The sequence below is a fragment of the Centroberyx affinis genome, unplaced genomic scaffold (assembly GCF_046629955.1).
Source record: "Centroberyx affinis isolate AG114_WGS23_722 - 3 ecotype Tasmania unplaced genomic scaffold, CSIRO-AGI_Caff_v1 ptg002923l_1, whole genome shotgun sequence".
NCBI lineage: Eukaryota > Metazoa > Chordata > Actinopteri > Beryciformes > Berycidae > Centroberyx > Centroberyx affinis.
This window is the reverse complement of record NW_027281045.1, coordinates 56489-74275: the sequence shown is the minus strand read 5'-3', so window position 1 is coordinate 74275 and position 17787 is coordinate 56489. Positions and strand designations below refer to the sequence as shown.

General features: G+C 37.6%; 2 protein-coding genes across 4 annotated transcripts; both read right to left on the bottom strand.

Annotated features, from left to right (window-relative positions):
* Positions 1–386: 386 nt before the first annotated feature.
* Positions 387–4864, bottom strand: LOC139658532 (SLAM family member 7-like). Of its 3 annotated transcripts, XM_071536661.1 has the most exons (6): positions 4385–4864; positions 3026–3092; positions 2796–2983; positions 1321–1602; positions 1105–1227; positions 387–1009 (listed from the first exon to the last, which is right to left on the bottom strand). In XM_071536661.1, exons 1-6 carry the CDS (start codon positions 4422–4424, stop codon positions 1002–1004), a joined length of 708 nt encoding a protein of 235 aa, XP_071392762.1. In that variant the 5' UTR covers positions 4425–4864; the 3' UTR covers positions 387–1001. The 3 variants fall into 3 exon arrangements, with proteins under 3 accessions (XP_071392762.1, XP_071392760.1, XP_071392761.1); XM_071536659.1 differs by having other exon boundaries at positions 2796–3092; XM_071536660.1 differs by having other exon boundaries at positions 1321–1599; positions 2796–3092.
* A 524-nt stretch (positions 4865–5388) lies between these two features.
* On the bottom strand, positions 5389–11988 carry LOC139658534 (C-type lectin domain family 4 member M-like). The gene is made up of 6 exons (XM_071536662.1): positions 11856–11988; positions 11551–11640; positions 9491–9820; positions 9142–9287; positions 7083–7189; positions 5389–6754 (listed from the first exon to the last, which is right to left on the bottom strand). The coding sequence occupies exons 1-6, from the start codon at positions 11962–11964 to the stop codon at positions 6553–6555; spliced, it is 984 nt and encodes a 327-aa protein (XP_071392763.1). The 5' UTR covers positions 11965–11988; the 3' UTR covers positions 5389–6552.
* Between the last annotated feature and the right edge of the window lie 5799 nt (positions 11989–17787).

Sequence of the window (17787 nt, the reverse complement as noted above, 5' to 3'; positions counted from 1 at the left end):
CATGATAGAGGACACAAGGGGGAGCTACTGAACCACCAACTGACTTACACCATCAGTACAGTGTTGGGGAACCACCAGCCATCCAAACAGCTTCAGTGCTTAAGCTGAAAACTAACAACCACGTTAACTAGAACACTTCAACTCCGACAACAAGCTCCAACTCCTCAATTCTTTATTCTGCTGGTTCCTTTCAATTCTTTTTGTCAAACCATCTTTCTTTTCATAAGAGCCATACTGACATGTTTCTGCCTCATTTTGGTGGCGTTCCTCCAACACAAGCAGTGACACACACTACCTTCTGTGTAGGAGGTGTCAGTACAGTAAAGCCACTAGAGGGCAGTAAAATCAACCAGACTCACACATATATAAACACACTTCACAATAGCCTCACTGTAATTAGGCCCACAATATTTAATTTTACTTTACAGTGAATATAAAAGTATTAATAAATTACATTTAATGAAATATTAACATGCAGTTTGATGGTTGAAACTGTATGTTGATGCTGTTGATGTTGTTATAAAATAAAAGGATAAAATGATCATTGATGAAGGCTTTTTGCCATTTTGCCAACAAAGACTATGACAAATACATATTCTGACCCATAATGACATGTGAAATGATTTTATTTAATTCTAGTATTGACAATAATATGATGAAACATGGCAGCAGGTTTTTGAAAGCTGATCATATCAGAGTTTGGAAACATTTTACCTCAGTGTTTGAAGGTTTATTGATACAGGTAAAGTTCCTGACTATATCAGTAATCTTTGTGATAAATGCTTGGTTACTGTGAAATCATGAGAAATAAATGACAACCTGTAGTAATAGTGATAACACTGACGAAGTAATAAGCCACAATATTTTATAATAATAAATGTGTTTTGCTTCTCTCTATCTGATTGGTATAACTCAGTGAAACCTACATCCAGTTCATGAAAGCTTTTCCATTCTACAGACCAGGTCACTTGGTCCTTTTCAGAGTTTGCAGGGCAATGCCATTACACACCTAAGAGACAAATGTTGCAGTATGAAATGAAGGTGAAGATCTCTAATCAACCAGTGAAATAAGAACAATTACTTAATTAAATAATAAATACTTGCCTTGTGATTGTCTGTCCCTCTTTCTCTTTCTCACAAAATATATTCCAGTGATGGTGATGGCAGTGACACTTAGAAACACAGCCGTGCGAATTAAGGATAACCCGAAGTGTCTGTTATTCTCACCTGTCAGAAAGATTTACAATGAACATCAGCAAAATACACTGAAACATTATGTGTCATAAACCTTTGGAAACATAAGATTTTAGTTTGCGTTACTTGTCTCGTCTGTATTGTTTTCCTCACTGCATGATGTGTTGAAGTTGACTGGAAGTGTCTTTTCATCAGCAGCAGGGTTGGCAGCCACACATCTATAAGAGGAGTTGAAGTCTTGCTTGTCTACAGTGAGAGGCAGAGAGGGACCAGTGCTGGTCTGGTTCAGTATCTCCTCTCCTTTGATCCAGTACAGTGTGGTCTCATGAGCCTTCTCCACAAAACACACCAAGGTGCAGCTGTCAGCGCTCACTCTGGATCTGTTCACACCAGGCCTTGGTGCGGCTTCTGGGAGGAATTTGGTGTCAAACGAAAGAATTAGACAGAGGGATTGACTTTACCAGGCCTAAAGTTCACTTTCCACAGAGCAGTTAGCCTGCTTTCTGCTACTTTCTTTACCCTTCACATTGCTTAGAACAAGCAGTGGTGGAAAGTAACTAAGTACATTTACTCAAGTACTGTACTTAAGTACAATTTTGAGGTACTTGTACTTTACTTGAGTATTTCCATTTGATGCTACTTTATACTTCCACTCCACTACATTTCAGAGGGAAATATTGTACTTTCTACTCCACTACATTTATTTGACAGCTTTAGTTACTTTTCAGATGGAGATTTGACACAATGGATAATATAACAAGCTTTTAAAATACAACACATTGTTAAAGATGAAACCAGTGGTTTCCAACCTTTTTGGCTTTTGACGTCTTACAAAAAGCAGTGTGTAGTCGGGTCACATTTCAGATGTCTATGAGTTGTTAACAGCTCCACCAAATAGTGATTTTTCCCTCTAAACCTCACATGGTTTCATTTCAATAAATGTTCAAATGATCCAATATTTCAGCAAAAATCAAAGATTAGAGAAAAAGTCCAAAAACTGAAAACAGATTTGTGTTTCAGAACTTTGTTTTTTCTTCTTTCCTCTCCCATTAATCATCTCACGACCCCTCAGATTTATCTGGTGACCCTTTGGAGGGGCCCGACCCCTAGGTTGGGAACCACTGGACTGGAGTACATGTTGTCTTTCAAAATTTAGCTATATCTATCCCCATACTCCACTGTATGGCAGCAGTCCATGTAGATGAAGAGCTCATGTGGATTTCATGTCAGAAATCATGTGACATCACTGACACTCATTTGTATATGAAAGGGATTATGGGAGATACAATTTGCAGCTGAGGTGGGAAGGTGTATAGTCTCTTAAACTTAAAGACTTAAACTTAAATGTTCACAATATTATGTTTTTAATTAATCATAAAATATTATTTTGCACTGATCAAGTCTGTTTTTTTTAATTGAGCAGCTCTATAAAAAAACAGACATGATCAGAGCAAAATGATTTTTACCAAACCATTAAAATGTGTGCCCAAGTATAAAGGAGTGAAATGGCTGTCTTGCATTTCCAAGGGTTAAATCAGGCTGTTGAAAATCATAGTACAGTTCCCACGTAAAAAAAATAGTTAGAAGAAAATGTGACTTACTGTACACTGTTAGTTGATATGATGTAATACCTCCTCTTCTTTTAGAATCAATAATATAAATCCCTGAGTCACCTGTTTGCAGTCCGGTGAATGTAAAGAGTCCAGTGTTGTTGTCCCAGAGAAGTCTGTAACTGAAACTTTCCTCCATTATCCAGCTTATCCTGTCAGTCACCAAAGCAATAACCACTCTTTCATATAAAAGAAATCCAGACTCCACAACAGGGTCAGGTAGAGTGATGGATCCTCCTTCAGTACATGTCAGGTTCTTTATTTCCTCAGTAGCAGATGAGCTCATTACTGTCAAATATTGAGTGATTCAACAGTCAGTACAAGGTCAAAACCATTGATGGAGAGAACATGTGAAATCCAGAAGAGGCTCTCATAGAAAGTTTGAGCCTGAGAAAATATACCAAATATACATTGGTGGCACATAACAGATTTGGGGGTGTGGCTAACTCTTCTCCCTCATTTCTATAGGAACTAATACTGACTGTTCACTAATGGCGGCTATTGTGTATTGATTATCAGCACAAAGTATCAGCTATCTGCAGCTTTATTTCAAAAATACTGGTATCGGTATCAGCTTTCAAAAAGACATATTGGCTGAACCCTAATTTAGATCAAGATTTAAGACTTAACATCAAGATCATTCTAATTAATATTAGATTGTTAGACAGTAAGTGTTGAGAATATACATGTATATGTATAATGTTGGATGGGACTGTAAACTTTAGAGGCAGCTGAAGCTGGTTCCAGAGGGGGTTGATCTGGCTCAACAAGATTTGAGAGTCATTGAATTATGAGAATGAGGCTCAAAGGTTTGTTAAGAAATCTTTGAGATTTTTTTGCCATCAGGCACACAAAACAACATTGTGTTTATACATAGCTATACTTATACACATATAAATGACAGCTATGTTACGATTTTTCAATATACAGGATATGATGTCAATATCCCTTGTGCCATAATCCAAGGTGAGCATTCATATTGAGAAATTAGAGAACAGCAATAGTTCCAAATTCATATTACATCTAGATAAAACATTTACCTTATTAATCCTTTAGAGAACAAGGGCTCTCTTCGAAACATTTGCAAATTAGTATTAATGCTCAACATTTATTTTTTAAGTTTAAATTAAAATATCAGATTATAAACAATGTCAGCATGAAGAATTTTCATTCAATTCTATCAATTTGTTTTTTTCATTTTCTCATCATTACTACCAAGTGTAATCTTTCAAACCTTTTGTTAGTCAGTCAAATTTAATAATAAGATGAAATAACCCTAACTGTACATGCAGATGGGTTTGAAAATGACATCTTATATGTGATATTATCAGTACAGTGTACAACATTGTGTCATTTTTCAGCACATCTGTATGTGTTTAGTTATAGGGACAAAACATTCGGGATTAAATCTTTTTTAAGGGAGCAAGTGAAACCTTTGTAAGACGAGAAGTCAGAAAAAAAAATAAAGGACATAATATTACTAAACACAATTTCCGATCATGCCAGAACAGCACCTCTATAAGCCACAATCAAGTGAAGAATAAACAGCAGTTACATCAGTTATGTAATTAAAAAGTTACCTATGAAAAAGATGAAAATCTTCATCTCCTGCAGCTCCATGGTCCATCACAGAGTTTGGTCTTGTCAGGTATTCAGGCTGCTGGAGATCGACAAAGAGGAAGTGTTGTAGTTACAGCAAATAACAGGAAGCTCTCGTCTCATCACTGATACCAGGCTCCATGCAGAGAGGAACTCCTCCAGTGTGTTTTACCCTCAGTTCTGACTCCATATATGAAGAAGAAATGTCTTCATTTCATCCTCACAATGAATCCCATCAAGATCAGAAAAGTTCCTCTCATGTACAGTTTTGAGAAATAGTGCTATAGTGGATAACCACACAGAGTAAATTAGATAAGGTGTTGCCTCACTGTCCTGGTTCATATCTGCATTATCCCAGCTATTATATTTGGTTTTCACATTGGAAGAAGAGCTCATCCAACTAATGGATATGGTGTTTCCATTCTGTGTTTCCCTGCTATGCTATAGGAAACGTTTAAACCCTCTTCCATGACATACATATAAGTTTAGCATAAGAGAAAGTAAAGCATGCCAGTTTAGCTATTCTAGCCATCTGTCCCACCGCATCATGGCTTACATGAGTCAAAGCTAGTTAGAGACTGCATCCACCTTCTAAAACCACTCGCTGTTCACTTGTGTTTCTATAGAAACAGGTAACTGTAACACAGAGAGGTTTGACCTCAGTTTTTTCCACATCCTGCAGAAGGAAGTTGTCTATATTTTTCACATCAGTAAATCATTGTTTAACTTTGTAAAATAATGACCATTTTTGAATAAAATGCTTGCTTAAGTCTTAAAAAGCACGATGATGCAATAAAGCACGATGATGCAATATTATTTGAAAATTAATTAAAAAATGTCCAGGTTTTGTTGTTTGTTTTGTTTTGTTTTTGAAAATTAACACACTGTGAAATGTACAGACCAGTGAAGCAAACAGTCCCAAATGTAATTTCCAAAGGAGAAGACACCCCACCTTAATCATGTAAATGTTTATTTATGATCGAGAAAAAGACACAGCGAGACAAAGACACACCATTGTATGGTGCTGAAACGTGCGATGGATGATGGATAATGCAAACAATGGCCTTCTTATTCCACAGATCCTATTGTAATACATAGGTAAAGGATACATGAAATCAACTGAAACTAACTTTAACTTTTTGTTACCATTATACAAGATAAAAGACAAAAATGAGACATATACGTTCATTAGAATAAAAAAAATCTACATTATTCATATTAAAGTAAACTACATTAGCCCAGTACAGAGAAAAAGTCTCTTTTTAAATGAGCATCATGTTGATTTCATGTCAGCTTGTTTCTTTAATGTCTTAAACTGAAATGAGTGGAGGAAGAGGACAGACTGTAGAAGCAGGCAGTTATGATATTGTTATGATACTTTGTAACAGGTGTTTCCCAGCAGGAGTAGAGCTATGAGCCTTATTCACACGGCAGCCATTTTGAACACTTGGGGTGGGAAACTCCACCCAGAAGATTGGACTAAACGCAGTATTCCTTAAACACAAGTGAGGACAAAATACAGATAAACAGTTAGCAAATTAACTAGCAATCTTGACAACAATGACTTTTTGAATTCAGCAGGGAAGATAGCTAGCTTACTAGCTCATGAGTAAGCTACAAGCTAGTCACCTTGGCTAGACTCTGGTAGCTAGCAATAAATATTAAAATGTAAACATGTCTTTCTGGATTCTTGCTCTATTGGTTTCAGATATGTTTTTCAGTGGGGAATCTGTGAAATGATAAATGCATGTATCTTGGTACACAACAGTGGGAAAGAGCGGACTGGACTTGCTCTTTCAGGTCCTAGAGATTATTCAAAATGGCTGCCATGTGACTAAGGTCTCATTTCTTAGTCTTTGCTAACGCTGCTGATTTTCCGCTTTCTTTGTCATCATGACCCAGTCACATCCCTGAGGGTTGAATGCAGGTTTTTATGGTAACACTGTATTTGGGCAGTCCAATGTTGATACTCAACCAACTATCAGGTGACAAAAAGTAGATGTTAACATTGTATTGATTATTAGGCTTTAGCTCACTGTTCAAATACTTCCATGTCCCAGTGCATTTCCACTGACTTCACAGTATTTACACCTGTACTTTCATGTGGTCAAGCACTATCCGATTGCAATCTGATCACCCAAAACGCATTTTAACGCAAGATGTGAAGGGTGTCAAGGATGTCAAACTTTCTGGAAATGGCAATCTTTTTTTCACAGATCCAAGCTCTGAGTTGATTACATTGTACATCATTCCATCCAATGACATGTTCCACCACATAACGAAGATGGCCACAGTCTTCTTCTCTAGGATGACCGATCCCTCCGTTATCAGGCTGATTAATAGTCCAGAAGCTACAAAGGGTTAGAGCACATTACATTACATTACAACACAGGAGCTTTAATGCCACAAGTTAAAGACACATAAAAGAAATGTTCCCAAAAGGCATTTTAAAGGGCTCTAAAATGATTTCTCCATTCATGTTGGTTTATTTCATAGAATTTTTAAGCTCATCCTACATGATTTCAGCAACAATTTCATGACTCTTACAGTTGTGGAAAATAATGACATTGCTATGCCAAAGCTCATTGACTAGTTCTGCCTTTCATTCAGTGCGGTAGACCTCTTTGTGTGCCCATGTGAGCTGAACACCAACTAAGGTCTAAAATTCATCTTCCATACCTCTTGGAGCTTCTCATTGGTGTCCCATCCACCCATGTCCAGTTTCCCTCCTCCTCTCTGTCTGTCAGACCAAGCCACGCATCCTTGTTCAGTCTATCCAGAAACTCCTGCCAAAGACGAGTTACAAAGGTCTCTGTGGGTTTGTTTACATGCACACAGTAGCAGTTCCTGCTCCTACCTCAGGCTGCCAATAGATGGCAGCAGAGACTGGTTTGTGTTATTTTAGGCTGAGCATTTTCATCTGTATTAATTATGGTGATTTGTTCCAGCTGTTTGTTGGCCTATTTAAGTAGTTCTTGTTAGTTTCCCTGCGCAGTCTTGAGAGCATCTTAGTTGATGCTACTTCTGTTCTTCTAAGCCTATTTGTCAGTCCTTAGTTTGATGTCCATTTTTGCTGACTGCTGTTACAATAATCAGATCAAAGATTTTATGTAAAAAAAACAAAAAAAACAAGAAACACCAGCCTGAATCTTTAAGTCTTAACATTAAACATTAAATCTTTCTCTCTCTTTGGTATCTTTGGTATAAGCATCGCAGAGCTATGGAGGACCACAAGTGTCACGAAAAATGGTAATAAAGCATTTAATTAATAAATAACTAATTGTACAATAAAAATAGGCATTCATAAATTTGTTTACGAATGTATTAATCTATGAATAAATAGGCTAAATTACAAAGTAATTCATTATTTGATATTTTAATGGGCAATAAAAAGATGAATTATAAAAAGAATTTACAAATGAAATATTAATCCATCAATAAATAGTTCAAATTAAAAAGGGATTTACAAAAACAACCATAAAACAGTCAGTACATCATTTAAAAATACATTAATGAATTCTTAAATAATCCATTTAGCCTTTCCGTGACACTGTATGATACTCTACCACCTTCTCCTTCCCACATCCATGTCATATGTCTGCATATGACATGCCAGGTGATAGCCAATCAGAGAGCTTGTTACATCCCATGGCTAATTTGCATTGTTTTACCTCGTTTTACCAGCGCAAGGCCCAAAGTGTCACGGAAAGGCTAAATGGAGAGGCTAAAAGGAGAAAATGGAATAGCTAATAAGAAAAGGAAAAGCAGCGGGGAAATAGAAATGCAAATGGGAAAGGAAATTGCTCTTTTAAATGCCTGATTAAAATCTGTATTCTTAATTCAATTTGTGAATCCAGTTATTTATTTCTCTTTTTACACTGCATTTTCAAATAGATTTTTAAATTCCATTATTTATTTATGAATTCATTAATGTATTTTTAAATGATGTACTTATTGACTGTTTTATGGTTGTTTTTGTAAATCCCTTTTTAATTTGAACTATTTATTGATGGATTAATATTTCATTTGTAAATTATTTTTATAATTCCTCTTTTTATTAATTTCCTCTTTCTCATGAAAATATCAAATAATGACAACAAATGTATTAATGCCTATTTTTATTGTACAATTAGTTATTCATTAATGAAATGCTTTATTACTATTTCCGTGACACTTGTGGTCCTCCATAATTTGGAGTCGCCAAGGTGCAAAGTTGCATGGTGCAGCTTTAAAGTGATTATGACCTTCATTCAGACCAAGATAATCAGACTAACGACCCTGCTCCACTACAGCCGTCAGCTATCGAAGGAATGATTCCTTTACCAGCACTGAAAGATGCTCCACTGCTCTCGTTGCGTACGTGTTGCGTTGCGTCCGATGGCTAGCCTACATCCAAGCGAAAAAATCGCCGAGGTTCAATTCCTTGATGGCTGGCGCACACATTCTCCCTCATTGGAATAAAGTTGAATTGGTTGTTTTCTGGTGTATTCATTCAAAAGTCAACGCGCTCTGTGGAGCAGGGAGAACGGCACATGGCACAGCGCTGATGGCAACGTAATGCTGGTCGTGGAGCTCTAACATAAGGCGTTATCATGACAATCGCTATAGTCTATTACAGTGTGAATTTTAAGATAATCTGTGACTTTTGTCCATCTCTGGCCTGCAATTGACACAAATAATGTGAATAATAAAAGTTGCAGGTTTCACATCTTCCCTTCTCTTGCTCACACCCACTCACCTTTTCCCGGTAGCCCTTTATGATGACCAAGTCAGCTCCCCTGCTGAGACAGTCCTGTCTGCCCTCATCCCAGGTTTTCTCCTCGGTGGAGACGTAGTAGCAGCTACAGTCAAGCTTCAGCCAGCTCTCTGGACAGCTGGCTTCCTCTGGTCAACATCACATGAGATACAGTGGCAGGTGGAAAAAAACAACAGGAGATTCATTAGGAGGAACTGAAAGGAATGGAAAGTGAAGTGTCAAACGATGAAGCCTAGGGAACAGTATTCACGTCAAAATCGAAACCTTTGTGTGTTTATATAGAAAGAACGGAAGGAAGGAAGAAAGGACGGAAGGAATATATAACCATTACCAGAGCAAAGCAGCTTGTCCTGGCAATCTTCATCCTCAGTCAATTTGTTGCAAATGGTTAGCAACTGTTTGTAACTGGTCTGCAACTGGTCTCTACTTTTAGTCACATTGTTATAGCTGGTCTGTAACTGGTCTCTCTCTTCAGTCAGCTGGTGGTAACTGGTCTGCAACTGGTCTCTACTTTTAGTCACATTGTTATAGCTGGTCTGCAACATGTCTCTCTCTTTAATCAGCTGGTTGTAACTGGTCAGCAACTGGTCTCTCTCTTCAGTCAGGTTGTTGTCTCCAGTCTGTTCAGTCCAGTTTCGGTCCCACTGGGTGTCGGTGCTGGCTGGGAAGGGAGAGAGAGGAAGTGGTCACATGACAAACTGAGCTGAACTGTGCTCAAATTTGAAACAGGAATCTGTAGTTTCTGACAGGAATGTAGTCATAACTATAGAACTTGAATGGACAGAACGGTCTTTCCTATTCAAATCAATGTTCCTGGATGGAGCAGTGGACATTTTCCCATTGGGCTAGCTTCCGTATAAACCGACTTATGGCAAGTCACTGAGGAGAGAGGTTTTGCAGCAAGGACCAAAGCAGTGGAAAACTGGCATTGCAGCTGAATCAAAGGTCCCATATTCTACACTTTCCAGTATTTTATGTGTTGAGGTCCATTCAAAGCTGTGTGTGTGGTGTCATGAACCAAAAACACTCTCAATCCATTTTTACACGTTCATTTTCCAGCATCTCTCTGAGCCTTACCAAGAACAGGCTGTTTCTGTCGCTGTGCCTTTAAGCCTCATTAATATTAACGACCCTCTGTTCTGATTGGCTAACCAAGCTTGAAATGTGAGACACCGCAGCCCGGCAGCTACAGGTAGGGAAAACTCTCCAGTAATAAACAATGAAAACCACTCAACCGCTTTGAAAAAAACACTTTGTTAGTCTATTATTTCTTACAAAAATGCTAATGAGCGAACCTTTGTGACGCCACAAAGTTACGGAAGTCCGGCTCGTTTAGAGGCTCGCTTTTCTAATATGGATTTTGTGGATTTAGTTGGCGACCGTGCATTCTGATACTTTCACCATGTTTAGATAGACCATCCAACTCCTTTATGATCACAGAGGCAAGGAGAGTCCTGTTTTACATGATATGGGATTTTTAAGTTGTCACTCATGCCAGGTGGTGCTCTTTTATCAGTTGCTGCTATCTTTTTAAGTCAGTCAAAAGTGAGTTAATCTGTTTCTGCCGATGTCCGTTAGCTGTTTGAAGTTAGTAAATGTGTTAAGCTACGTTAGTTTATAGTATTTAAGGGGCTATATTAAGTTAAGTTGATGATGCTTACCAGCTAGGTTTGCTAATATGCTGATTTTGACTAGAGGAGCTAGTGAGAGAAGCACAATCTTTGACAATGCTATGTTAGCCTCCTCACTAACATCAGCTTTCAGTTGAGTTTTGACAGTTTGCTAAACACTCGTGCAACAGACTAGTCATAGTCAACATTTTATGCTTACTAGCCATATTACCATGGCAGTAATAACAGTGGAAGGACTGTTCTATCCATTTAAATTCTGTGGTCGTAGCTAATGCTAATTTGAGGGATTATAATTCACAGACCCAGACAAGTTTAATTATTGTGTAGAATTTTTATCACAGGACTCACCACAGAATGGGTGACTAATTTATGTTTGTGTAGGTGTGATTATTATCAATTAAAGGAAGCTAAAGAGGAAGAGCGATTTGCAGCGGAAACATCAAACTTACTCAGAGTGCTGTAATTCACAGTGGATTGATGTAACATGTTTTCATGTTTTCAGTAAAAGCTAGAAAATTTGAAAGGGTGTGTAGACTATTGATATCCACTGTAGACTGTGAGCTGAGAGCATTTACTCTTCACTGTATTCAATGTAGTGTTTGATTAAAGATCCACATTGATGGGGATCCTCAGCTGCAGATATTCATATGTAGAAGTGAGAAACAATGATGAATGAATGATGAAAAATGATATAGTTTGAAAGCAAAGTGCCACAACTGGTGTTCATTTGAATGAAATGCTTAGAAAAGTGTTTACTCACTGTGGAGAAGTCTTAGAGAGATGTTGAGCAAAGCTTGTAGGATAAATAGCAGCCCAATGCTCCCAGCAAGCATTCTGTAGAGGACCTTCCCTGTAAGGCCAACACACACACACACACACACACACACACAAATATGGCAAAATAACTATATGAAAAACCATAACCACTAACCTTTTTTCAACCTCATGTTTCGCATCTTCACTGAAATACTATCGAATGTCATTTCATAAAATTCCTTTCCTGAAACTTTTCTGGAAAATTTCTCTTTTCTTAATTTGCGGAAGAAAAAAACACTTGCTTACTACGTTTTTGGTCCTTGCTTGTCCTCAAAATCATATCAATGGCTGGGTCTTCAGGAATGTTTTCATATTCCCCGATGATGTCAGATCCACCAGGCCCAGCGGACGGTGCCATGACCTTCAGCTGATACAGTATGGAGAGAGTACTGCTTGGACTGGCAGTGTCAGTCTGGGTTTAAGCCTGGTTTTCTCTAAAACTTGAAGATACACATCTCCCTCTACACTCAGGGTGCTTTACTTGGGTTATTGGCAGTTTCGACTTTAAGACAGGAAGTCTGATAACTTGACCTTAATCTCACTTCATGTTTCCCCTTCAGTTGGTTAAGAACCACTTCATGCTGATCCCAGTTGAGGATAAGGCGTGTTTATCTGCTGATTCTCACGCTTTACTAGAGCAGCAGCAGCGTGTGTATGAAGCAAAATATTCACACCTGGGACACTTCGATCTATTGCAGTTCACAATTTATTTATTTGCACACACAAAAAGAACAGACTGTGCAGATGAAATAAAAGCAAATCGACCACACAGCGGTATAACAGTATATTACCTTAACACAGCCTGTCAGTGATGTTGAAGCACTTTCTCTGCTGTACCTGCTTTTTTTTTCTCAGCATGAACTCATACTGCAGCCAACATGAATCCATTTTCTCTTTTTGCCTCCATACACATTGACTCAGACACGTACAGTTTAGGTGTCTTATCTAAAAAGACATTACATTCTGATATTACACAAGTTCAACATTACTAAGGACATTTAAGGATATAGAAGTTCCTACCTATTACTGCATGGACTGAACAGAATTGACTAGATTTTTACCCTTTTCTGGACTACAGTCTGTATGTCTGTGAACAAATGTCCAAAATGTCAAGACCTCTGATATTTGGTTTTCTAATGATTCATCATGGAGCTGTGGCTGCTGTGTCAGAAACCACTGGCTGAGGTTATGACTGGTGTATTAACTTTACTTTTTACTCAGGGAAGAAGAACACTCCAAAGGAGAGGCAAACAAATGACGGTTTGAGGAAGTGATAAAGTATGAAAATGTGCAGCTGAGCTGTAAGCAGAGGAGAGATGGAGGGAGAAGTTCATTCACTTTTTCTGTGATTTAGCAAGAAAAGATTCAGTTGTATCGAGAACAGTTGCAGCACCAAATATTTCAGTGTTTGGATCCGGATCCGACTCACGAACAAGCAATAATAGCACAAACCTTGGCGGAGGTCTGCATAATACTGAATTATCGCCCAGCCCTATCAGTTAGATTACATTCTGAAACATTCTGGAAGAGCTCAACACTTGATAAAGAGGAGTTTCATCTTCACCGCTCTCAATGAAAAGAAAGAGATTTTCAAAAAGGGACGTTTTGATAGGAATAAACAGGGTTTAGGAAAGTTGAATGCTGAACCCTGTTTTTTTACTCATCACCAAACACTTTAGAAACACATTTCTCCAGTCAGAAACTATAGAAACTAGAAGGGCACTCGGAGAGCGCAGACCTCCGCCAAGGTTTGTGCTATTATTGCTTGTTCATGATTCGGATCCACTCTAAAATGTAATGGGTTCTTCCTTGGCCCATGCTACACCCTTCCACCAAGCTTTATGAAAATCAGACCAGTAGTTTTTCTGTAATCCTGCTGACAGACAAACAAACAGCACCAAAAATATAACCTCCTTGGCGGAGGTAATGATATCTGAAAGTAAAGTCTCAACTGAACCAACTATGAAAACTGGAAACCATTACAGTGAAAGTCATTCTCTGTGACGGTTTCTGTCATCTGGTTCGGAGGTGTGGAAAATGTTTCTCCCCCCAAATGAATGAATAAAGAACATGAAGGGAAGTTGAGCTGAGAGAGAAGCAGCTCCACTTTCCCTCCTCTCTTCACAATGACAGAGGTGAAGAGATGATGACAGAGCCTCGTGTTGAGCCACTGCTCCACTGATTATCACTAACTCCTCCTCACTGATTATCACTAACTCCTCCTCACTGATTATCACTAACTCCTCCTCACTGATTATCACTAACTCCTCCTCACTGCAACCAGTTGCTGCTCTGCTGCTCATCTCACAGCAGGTAAGAACAAACTGCATGGAACAGCTTTGCTTTCTGGATTGGGTTTAGAAATATAGTGTGCAGCTCTAGAACAACTCCTATGTTAGTCTGCTAGATTCAAGCAGCTGTGTGTGTGTGTGTGTGTGTGTGTGTGTGTGTGTGTGTGTGCGCGTGTGTGTGTGTGGTGAGTCATTATACTGGATACGCTGTACAAGCAAGGAGAGGAGCAAAGCTGAGATGTCCAACTTGTTTGTTAGATTTGCACTCAGCCAGGGTGCAGCTGCCTCATGTCTGGATGAAGGTTTAGCTTCTGTCAGATTCAGAAGAGCTTTCTGCTCTGTGTTTACTTGTCTTTACTGTATTTCTTATGCAGCAAGGTGCATGGGCTGTATGTTAGAACCCAAGGTGAATAAACTTGCTGAACCAGTCGGACCTGCTGACTGAACAACTGATGTGTGAACGGTGAACAAACATGAACAGACTCAGTGTCTCAGTTCCAGACAGCAGCAGGATAGAGCTGTGCAAATTTTAACCAAAGGAAGCAAAAGTTCTTCAGCAACAGGTTTTATAACTATACCGCAACAAGCAGCACTTCCTGCATGCACTTTGGTTAGATCTCTGCAGTGTTAAAAGCTTACAGTGCAGTAAGTACAGTGTGTTTTTATGAAAACGCTCAATTCACTTCATCTTGTTTGCAGTCCAGTGTACCTGCTATGAGAAATGAAAAGGTGTGAATGCTGATGTAGCAAAGTCTGCAGTTGTATTTACCAGCAGTTATCACTCATGGAAATAAATTAAACCAAGTCAGATTTTTTTTCTAAGGATTTGACAACTTGCATTTTGTCTGTTCATAACTAGACTCCATCTCTAAGGATTTTTGATTGGCAGACTGTTGATAAGGAAAAGGTTCCAGTCAGGTCCAAAGAGCATGTGACTTTGACCTTTTGAAACCAATCTGTGAAGTCACATGACAGCTTGTTTATTATTCTCATATCCAAATGGATTCAGGATTTGTTGAGTAGGAGGTTTCAATGAGACACTGGACTGTAGCTGCTTTCTTTGATGATATTTTGCATATTTCTGTATGTTTTATTGATGATGAAGCTTCAGTAGATGAACCTGTTATTGTATTGTTGCATTGTTGGATACTTGCTGACTTTATGCTTGGCATGTCTAATGTGTTGATATTGATGTAATCTCTAATATTATACTAATGTAGTGTTTATATGCATTTATATTTTGTACACAGCTGTCTGACAATCTTGAACACTGGTTCTGTCAATGTATTATTGATTAAATTAATTGAATTGTGTATGCAAATTAGGCAAAGAGATGAGGTGTCCTACTTGTACACCTGACTTTCTGTTCCTCACATGCAGTACGGGTTGTTTCAGTGTTAGCAGCTCTCTATCTGCACCTGTTCAATAGATCCATTACTGCCTTTACATGAAGAGTGAATTCACTGAAACATTACTGAACAATGAAGTGACTAAATTAAACCAAATTAAATGTGTTTTCTGTAGCTGTGAGGGAGCAGATGGACGATATGACATATTTCATAAAGTGATATATGGGTCCAATATATGGTTTGTCATTCTGGGCATGTGTGGAACTGATGAGACAGATTCAACTCAATACTTATTCATGTTGAAGAGAAGTTCCACTACATGGATTTAGATCAGTAGCTGATGTGTATTTTGTATTATAGCTTGTTAGCAGTTCAACTCAATTCAAATGTGGATAGTGTTGTAGGTTATTACTTTTTGTAGTTAACTGCTGCAACTGCCAGTTATTTTTGGCTGGAAAAGAAAGTAGGGATTTATATTTTTTTAAATCTTTTTATTCTCATGCCTTGATTTTTATTTCTTTCTATAATTTTCTGTTGTATGTAAACTTTCTGCTGTATGGTAAGTTTCTGTGAAGCTGCTCAATTTATTTCAGTGCACAGTAACTAGTACCTTGTACACCTTACCCAACACTGTACATATTGGGTTTTTATTTAGTATGATATATTCACTAGCAGTGTTTCTGTACAGCCACTAGATGGCAGCATTGTTTCAGTTCTGACTTTACTGCTGCAGTTCCACAGCGGAGGCAGAAGTCATGTTCACTTCAATGGAAAGGACAGTTTAGAGTACATGTGAGTATATGGAGTAAAGAAAAACATATGGAAGAGACTTTTAAGAGCGGAAGAGAACTAACCCTTGTGAATGAGTTGGACTTCTTCAAAGAAAATCACTTAACATCCGTCTCAATTCATTCTGTATGGATCACAACTTTATCACAACACAGGCTCAAGTCTTAGTTCTCTGGTCAAAGTGACTGTGAGATTTTCTGGGTTCATAACTAATAACACTATTATAGAATAAGATCAGTATAAAAAGTCAAACAGTAACATGTCATTCATTGTCAGGGAGCAGCTGCTGATTGTTACAGTACAAGCTCATGGCAAGATCATAGTTTCATAGTTTTAGCTTTGGGAGAGAGGTGTTCTTGCAGTGATAAAATAATATCAATAATAATAATGACAAACTATTTACAACTAATCTTCTTAATTCTCTCTGCCTGCTTCCTCTGGCAGTTACAGTAAATACCACGCCTGTTTATGTTTCCATTTCATTCATCTCCTCCATATTTGTGCCCTACCATCACCACTCCTCAATACACCTTACAGCCTTTTGACCTGATTTGACCCATTTCTCCAAACTGAGGTTCACGGTCTAAAACAGTGACCGCCATAGAAACAGACTGACTGACTTATCTGCAACATGCAACTCAGCTACCTTCCTGTCACATCACATCTTTCTAGAAACCAAATACTCACATCAACCCACACACATTCCTCACAACTTTGTAAATACTGTAATATGTAATATTTCATAATTTCACATAGAAAAGGTTTATTAAGCTGGTGTCATATGTGACATTTTTACATGTGTGATACAGTATGGAGGCAGAAGGATTGATGATAAAATCATAATTTGCTTCAAAAGAAACAAGTTTAATGTCCAAAAAATGGTTTTATTCCTCATTTTACAGTTTTTCACAATTGGTTGCAAAAGTTCACTTTTCAAAACATTTTATGCACAACAGTGTTTTATGTGGATCAAACTGAATGGTTTTTCATTGATTTAACACAGAATGCATTCAGTTTCTACAATTTTCAAATACTGTGTAATATAGTGAAAATAATATATACATACAAAAAATTATCACATTGTGATTGTTTTATTTTTTTACTGTAAACTATGTAAATATTACTGAATTACAGTATTGACATTTTTGTTTCCACTACTATTTTGTTTTGTGTATCTTGTAATTATGCAAAACAAACAAACACTGGATCCACATTACTGCAGCATGTGTATTTCTACTGTGTTTATTCCTTTTACTCTATTCTTATTAATTATGTGGTGTCAGCATGCAGCACATTGTAAAACATGAGCTCCCATGCTGTTCATGCAGAAGTAAAATAAGCAGATTACAGTATCTTTACATATTTTATTCTACCAACCAATGTTTTGGTTTTCAGAGTTGCATTAAGAGTTCTGAAAAAGGGAACTTAGTATTGAGAAATGCCTGAACCAACTGTGGAAAACAGATTTATGGGTTATGTTGTTTTGTGATAGTCCACAACCCAAAGATATTCAGTTTACTGTCATAGAGGAGTAAAGAAAATAGTATAATCATTGCAGCTCTAATTGCTTAATTTAATAGTTTATAAAGATGACTTTTAAATAATGTAGAAATGAATACCTTAATTAACATGAACACCATTAGTAAATGATTACCAGACACATTAGTTAACTGTTAATTAAGGGTTAGTTAATGCTTATTAAGCATTATCTAACCCTTAATTAATGTACCCTTATTGCAAAGTGTTAAAGGT

Excerpts from the sequence above, each read along its gene's own strand:
- LOC139658534 (XM_071536662.1), bottom strand. The coding sequence starts at position 11,964 with ATGGCACCGTCCGCTGGGCCTGGTGGATCTGACATCATCGGGGAATAT. Across the intron at positions 7,190-9,141 it reads TAAAGGGCTACCGGGAAAAG|GAGTTTCTGGATAGACTGAA; the intron begins GTGAGTGGGTGT and ends CGTCTTTGGCAG. Across the intron at positions 6,755-7,082 it reads CCAATGAGAAGCTCCAAGAG|CTTCTGGACTATTAATCAGC; the intron begins GTATGGAAGATG and ends AACCCTTTGTAG.
- LOC139658532 (XM_071536659.1), bottom strand. The coding sequence starts at position 4,424 with ATGGAGCTGCAGGAGATGAAGATTTTCATCTTTTTCATAG. Across the intron at positions 3,093-4,384 it reads GATTTTCATCTTTTTCATAG|TAATGAGCTCATCTGCTACT; the intron begins GTAACTTTTTAA and ends AATATTTGACAG. Across the intron at positions 1,603-2,795 it reads ATATCAACTAACAGTGTACA|AAGCCGCACCAAGGCCTGGT; the intron begins GTAAGTCACATT and ends AATTCCTCCCAG.